Genomic DNA, 7500 nt, shown 5'->3' with positions numbered 1-7500 from the left:
GTGTCTGTGTCCAGCTGACACTCGTTGATGCTCGTTAATGTTATAGGCATCAAGGCAATTATGCTTCTGCACTGTTAAATAGGCCAACATTTAATCTAAGGACTCATTCAAATAACCACCAGTGAGTCCCGGGACTCACTTAAGTGAAAACCAACATCACTGTATTATATTAAATGTATTAGATATTATGTTGAAAATAGCTATTTTATTTTATTAGATATGTGATGTTGTTACCTGGCAATTAGTTGACTTTTGGTTAAAAAGCCTGCATATATCGGTATCGGTTGATTAGGAGTTGGACAATATCGGTATATCGGATACCGGTAAAAAAAAGTCAATATCGAACATCCCTACTCTCACTCTCTCTCTCTCAACCTGCATTCCTTTTCTCCCCATGCTTTTTTTGCCCATTATTTGCCCTCCTTCCTCCTCTATTTCTCTCCCACCTCTCTCTATCCTTCCGTCTCTGATGGTTTACTCATGTCATTATTTTGCTACACCTCCTCTCTGTCCATTTATCTCTCACTGTCCTCTTCTCCATCTTTCTCCCTGTAGCCTCTCTCTCTGTCCCTCCTTCTATACACCTCTTCTCTATCTCTCTCCCTCTCTCTCTCTCTCTCTCTCTCTGACAGCAATTTGCAGCTGCCAGGATGGGACTATAGACTGTATAAGGGATGGGACAGGTCGCCCAGGTAACGGGAGAGAGAGAGAGAGAGAGAGAGAGAGAGAGAGAGAGAGAGAGAGAGAGAGAGAGAAACTGGGGGTTGTGTGTGTCTGTGTGTGTCTGTGTACACACGTGCGTGCGTGCATGTGTGTATGAATACCCTTGTGCGGTTCTTGTGTGCATGTACTGTATGCACATCTCTTTTTTAATGTCTGTATCTGTGTGTGTGTGTGTGTGTGTGTGTGTGTGTGTGTGTGTGTGTGTGTGTGTGTGTGTGTGTGTGTGTGTGTGTGTGTGTGTGTGTGTGTGTGTGTGTGTGTGTGTGTGTGTGTGTGTGAGAGAGAGAGAGAGAGAGAGTCGGATAAAGAGTGAGGGCCATATAACATGTAAAAACACAAGAGACAAACAGATACAAATCAAGAGCAACACGAGAGTCTCAAAAGAGGTGCAGGGACGTGGGGAGGGATGCTGCTGTCACGCATAGAGCGACAGAACCAACCAGCCATTCAGAGAAGGGAGGGAGGAACAGGGGCGAGGAAAATGAGTAGGAGGAGAGAGGAGGAGGGAGAGATAGACAGAGAGAGAGAGAGAGAGAGAGAGAGAGAGAGAGAGAGAGAGAGAGAGAGAGAGAGAGAGAGGAGGGGCATGCTATCACGGAGAGAAAATTAATTGCCGGCTGGTGAGTACTGGCTGCCTGCACTACTGCTGCTGTTAGTGCAGATGTACTGCAGGCAGCTGCCTTCAGACACACACACAGACCATAGACACAAACAGCACAAACACACAACACAGGATAAACGCACAGAAACAGCACAGACCACACCGCACAGCACAGCACAGCACAGACCACACAGCACAAATGCACGCCAAAAGACATAGATGTAACTGAATGAACTAAGATTCTCTGGTTTATTTCACAGCTGAAGTGGTTCACAATTTCACATCTGTGTGAACTACCAATTCAAGACACCGGGCAGTTCAACAGGAGACAAGAGGAGAGAGGACAGAGAAAGGAGAGAGCAGTAGAACAGAACAGAAGAGAACAGAACAGAACAGAAGAGTGGAGCAGTAGATTTCCTTTTAATCTGGACACCCACAGAGCGAGGGGAGGAAGGCAGAGAAGGCTGAGCTTTACCCTATGCAGGACGAGGCTCACCTCTGCTAGCAAGACTCGGGGGCTGCACTGCAGCCAAGCTGGAGGATTCACACCGGGGGATGAACAGCTGTATTCTTCAAACGAAGAGAGCGAGCGGCACTTTACAGACTCCTTCTCAACTGAGACAGAATTCGGGCGACGAGGGAGAAAGTGCAGAGGAGACAGAGGAGAGAAGCTTCTGGTGAGATTTGATCCTGGACCAGCTGGGTATACGCCTCGTTCCAGAAACTGCAGGGTCTTAACCTTCTGAACTGTACTGAACTAATGACCGTTTGAGCCAAGACGCTCCTTGTTTACTGCTGCCACCCTTCGCTCTCTTCAGTTTTGCGCCAAGAGTGGATTTCAATATCAATCAAAACTGGATTGAAGAAGATACATGAAATAGTAGGGAATGGATCCCAGATAAGAAGTTTGACCAGGAGAATGTACCGGTGATAAAAAATCTGCTTGGTGTGTGGTGCTTAGTGATGCAAAAGCTGTGCACACACATATACATGCTGATTGTCAGTCAGCTAGACAAGCAGCCTGTGCTTGTGTGAGTGTGTTTCAGCGAGTCAGCATGTCTGTGTGTGTGCACATGTGAGTATTATCCTGATCAGTGTGTGGAACGGTGAGATCTTCTCTCTCTCTCTCTGCCTATCAGTGAGTTCAGGAGTGGAACTAAGCCGGATTTAACCTTTTTGGTCAACGAAATAGAATAACAGAGGAACAGAACGAGAGACGAAGACAGATGAAGGAGCAAGAAAGGGGTGACTGAAGAAAGGAGGATTGTTTTCTCTCCCTCTCTCGACTGCATTCACCTATTGTTTTCACTGTAAAGATGATTTGAGGATTTTGTTCGCTAAAAAAACACCTGCTTGATACCATAAGCCTCCCTGGAGAACCAGTTGGATAGCTGTCATAAAGCGCTCCTGGAAACTGGAATTTGTATAATAATTTAATACACGTTGCCGGTACGGAAATCAGGCATTGAGAGATGTAGCCAGTGGAGGTCAAATCCCCTCATCTCTGTGATCAGTTGGACAAGAAACTGTCTAGCAGACACAGTGGGTACTAATTACATTTACTGAGCCTTTTATAAAACCATCCCTTCATCAGTTCTGCATTGCTCACATTTTACATTATAATTTATTCACATACTCTACGATCAACTTAATTTATGTTTTGGTGTGTTTAACCAGGCAATGGATGAAAAAACGATAGAAGCACAAGCCAACACAAATTATGGTCTATACAGATTAACTTTCTGTTACCTCAGGGTTTGATAAAGGTCGATCTATTCTTAAATGTTGCAATGTGTGTGTGACATATTTAATGTTGTAATTTAATGTCAAGGACCATTGATAGTTGGACAGAGTTACAGGAGAGCTGAGGAAAGAGGAGACAGAGAGACAGGAGAGTGAGATGAGGGTTTATATCAATTGCAAGCAGAAAGTTGAATTGTTACAGCACACAAGGTGATGTTAATCAGTGCACATAATACCAGGTCTGAAGTTCAATTCTGATTTAAGGACCGGTCTTTAGTATAAGCACTCTGAGATATTGTCATATATTGATTCGATACTATTGGTACAATACTATTAAAGTGTTATTTAAATATATACAATTAATTAGTGTATATTACACTGCCCTGGTATTATAATGCTATTGAAGTTAAACTCAGTTATTACTGAGACACCAGTATACTGATCTCTAGTCCACTGCTTATTTACAATAGCTGGATTTGCATAACACATGCACGGTGAACACTAGTCCACTAAAGTGTGCATCTGTATTCCTACATTGTTCTTACACGATATTAACTAATTATAGCAGTTTACATCCTTAAATATAATTCTACGTGAAAGACCAACACAAAGAACATAAGCACAGGCACTAGTGGATATCAATATATATGGAATAGTTAACAACCCATATACAAGAAATGTACAAAAGACAATGCTTTAAGACAGATGAGTTATATAGTGATTTAGTTGTGTAATAGGAAGCTGCTGTAGTTCTAAGTGTCTCACTGGGTCAGTGTGTTAACAGGAGCAGATGCAGGCTACTATGAGATACTAGTGACTATGGTATTTGGGTCCAGAGATGACTATATAGGAGAGATCGTTTACAGTAATGTTTTAACTGACTGTAAAGATTAGAAATATTTTAATTGGTTTGATACAGAACTTCTATTGAGAACCGAACTGGAGAGCTGGGGAAATGCATCATTGATTCAACTGGGTATATTAACTGAAGCTGAGATGAATAATTTAATTCCATGGTTCTGAATTACCAGGAATATATGAGTATGGATGTGTCACATGCATAGACAGCTAATTAAATGACATGCATAACTGATTAGCTAGGTAAGATTAATTGCTGGTAATTAATGTATATGCATAATTTATTTTCTCATTTCCAAGCCTTCATTCAATGTGTAAATGTGGTTAGGACTTATGCATACATAAATGATGATGTAAGGGAGCTACATAACTGATAGCTGGATAACTGATAGATACTGTACTGTACGTGTACGGGATTGTTTACATATTGTGGAAGATACATATTGACCCATGTACACTCCTAATTGGCTATCAAACTGAGACAGTTTAGTGGATATATTACTGACTTAGGGAGAATATAAAGTCATTATACTAAAACCTTTATGCACATCTAACACAGGAACTATATATAGTATTCATTTATATAAATCAGATTTTTACACAAACGCGTAATATTAAGGTGCAAAAAATAGTTAATTTTAAATACCTTGATTGCACTTGCTCAATCACTTTTAAGCACAACTACATGTATAGCAGGTGACTTATTTCCCTAAAACACATTTATGCAGGTGTTGAAACACTTTTTTTTCTGATATTGTATATGAGTTTGGATAACACACACGCACAATATAAGTATTAGGCTACTCTTCTCTCTACTCTTTAAGCACAATAACTGCTAAAATATTTTTTTCACAAAAATATTTATTTTCAACTTCTAAAATAGTTTACGGATGTGCCCATTTTCATGGCTATACTTTTAAATCAGAATTTTACCTTTAACATATCTCTAGTTAAGTTCAATGCAATCACGTTCACTGACAGACAATTAAACAAGTCTGCACCAGTAACATTTTATTAGAAAACACTTTCATATTTAAAATACAAACACCAGATATTGGTAATTTTATAACAGGAGGTGGAACTCGGTTTAAGTGGTTGGTCTGTCATTTTGAAACACACGTGAATTAGACTGACATGAAACCCACACACTATTCTCAACACAATAGAATAGAATAGAATAGAATAGAATAGAATAGAATAGAATAGAATAGAATAGAATAGAATAGAATAGAATATCAGAACAGTGTTGCTACGTGTGATTGTTTTTGGGGAACTGTGTGTCTCTCAGTAAACATACACAAACGGGAACACGCACACACACACACACACACACACACACACACACACACACACACACACACACACACACGCACGCACGCCTGTCAGTAGTGAGTGGGAGTAACTTAATGAAAATCCCCTGGGGTGAAGCAGTGCATTGAGTAAACAAAGAAACATTCCCTCTCTCTCTCTCTCTCTCACACACACACACACACACACACACACACACACACACACACACACACACACACACACACACACACACACACACACACACACACACACACACACACACACACACACACACACACACGTTCTCTGTGTGCACACACACAGACGTATTGTACACCACACTCAGTGCTTGCATACAGAGAAACACACACTAGGTGCATATATTCCCCGACCGTGTCTTCTCATTGTGCCTCATATACGCACTTTCCCTGGAGACAAACACCACCTCCTCCCCCACCGTCTCCCTTCTCCTCCCAACTGTCTCCCCGAGATTCCACGTCAGCAGAAATCCTCCTGAAGGCACGTGCACGATTTAACTGTTCACTTAAATTGTTTAAACATATGCACAACTGTTTGATATGAGACGTTGAGAGCTCGTTTCCAGCTGTGCCCTAAGGACTCAACAATCTGGTGATTTATGAATAAAAATTAATTTCTACGATAATTAAAAGAGACTGTGTTTCTCTCCATGCAGAATCAGAGAGAAGAAAATAGTCTGTTTACTCAGAGAATCGCTCAACAGACACACAAAAAAACATCAAACGATCTCCCACCCCCCTTTTTGTTTTGTTATTTTCTGTTTTTCCATTTGTTTTATTAGGTTTTTTTTTTCTCATGAACACAAATAAATTAAACGCAGAGAGGTTGTTTGCAGTTTGCCTTCATTGCAGTCAGAGACTGACGGGATAAAGGAGCAACGAATGGGAACTGAACTCTAATGCACAAAGAGGAACTGTACTTGACACATTTTTATTCCATTGTGTGGAAATAAATGCCTGAAGGAAAAACAATGAAGGACCATGAACCATACTTTACTCCTGAAAAGATTGTACCTCTTAATTCTATTTGAAGAACTTTTGTTTTGTGCTGAAGGACCCTGTGACCTGTACTGATTGCAGCTCCCTGGAAGTCTTTGTGGAGGACTGAGTGGGAAAAAAACCACCATTGAAGGGGGGAGGGACACAACTGTATACGTTACTTTTGACAATATTGTACCTTTTCTATTGGAAGTCCTGGAACTATTTCTATGTGCCTCTTTGGACCTACTGACCTACGCTGATAATAACACCCTGACCTCTTTGTCCCAGACTTAATGACAAACAGAGAAACCAGCTAAGAGACAAATGATTGGAAAAAAAGAGAGAGTGAGAAGTGCAGTAGTAGACAGAGAGAGAAAAAAAAGATCTGAGCTGGAAATACAAGGAAAAGACGAGAAAGAGACTAATAACAGAAAGCGACAAGGAGATAACTGTGCAAAGGGCACAGACACACACAGCCCTTCAGGAGGGCAAAGGCCAAGACCCACGAGGGCAAAAGAAAATAAGGACTAAAAGACAAAATAAGGACCCAAATCGTTCCCCCCTTAGGACAAGGAGCGAGACAGAGAGATCAAAGGAAAAGGTCAGAGAGAAAGAGGAGAGAAAAGAGAGGACAACAGAGGTGGAGGAGTATCGACCTTGAACCACGATTGGGCTCCCTGCAGCCTCTAGAAAACCCACAAAGAGAAAAGGTAACAAGAAGAGAACGGAGAAAGAGATATAAGAGAGAGAGAGAAAGAAGAAAAGAAAACAAAGAAGAGAGAAGAGAGAGATCAGGAGTCATGGGGTGTAACATGTGCGTGGTGGACCGTCCTGAGGAGCAGTACAGAGTGATGTTCCAGGTAAGACCTCCTCCATTCAATCAGTCTGTTTATTAATACTGCTGCATTTCTGTCCTCAAGTCAGCAAGAGACGCGACATAGAGCTTATCGTGGATTCAGTGAAACTTAAACTTTAAATTATGATTTGTCATACCCAGTCAATGACAATGAAGATGATTTGTGTGTGTGTGTGTGTGTGTGTGTGTGTGTGTGTGTGTGTGTGTGTGTGTGTGTGTGTGTGTGTGTGTGTGTGTGTGTGTGTGTGTGTGTGTGTGTGTGGCTGTATACTAGGGAGACACTGTTCTGTACTATGGAAAAGAATACTGTATTATGGTTGTATTCTAGAAACACTATATAGGTGTACTATCTGAATGAGAGAGGAGCTGTCCTTGGTACTGAACAGCAGCACTCAATGTAATTGAACTGT

General features: G+C 41.2%; 1 protein-coding gene across 1 annotated transcript in view; it reads left to right on the top strand.

Annotated features, from left to right (window-relative positions):
• Positions 1-7034: 7034 nt before the first annotated feature.
• Positions 7035-7500, top strand: part of LOC308096439 (PDZ domain-containing protein 4-like) — a gene marked incomplete at both ends in the record, with an annotated part of 34329 nt that continues 33863 nt past the window's right edge. Inside the window, one exon of the mRNA XM_080443861.1 lies at positions 7035-7094. Within this exon, the coding sequence (XP_080299987.1) occupies positions 7035-7094 (60 nt within the window). The remainder of the gene's footprint in view (positions 7095-7500) is intronic.

This window comes from Gymnoscopelus braueri, assembly GCF_963280865.1.
Source record: "Gymnoscopelus braueri genome assembly, chromosome: 12".
Lineage (NCBI taxonomy): Eukaryota > Metazoa > Chordata > Actinopteri > Myctophiformes > Myctophidae > Gymnoscopelus > Gymnoscopelus braueri.
This window is presented reverse-complemented; position numbering and strand designations above follow the sequence as displayed.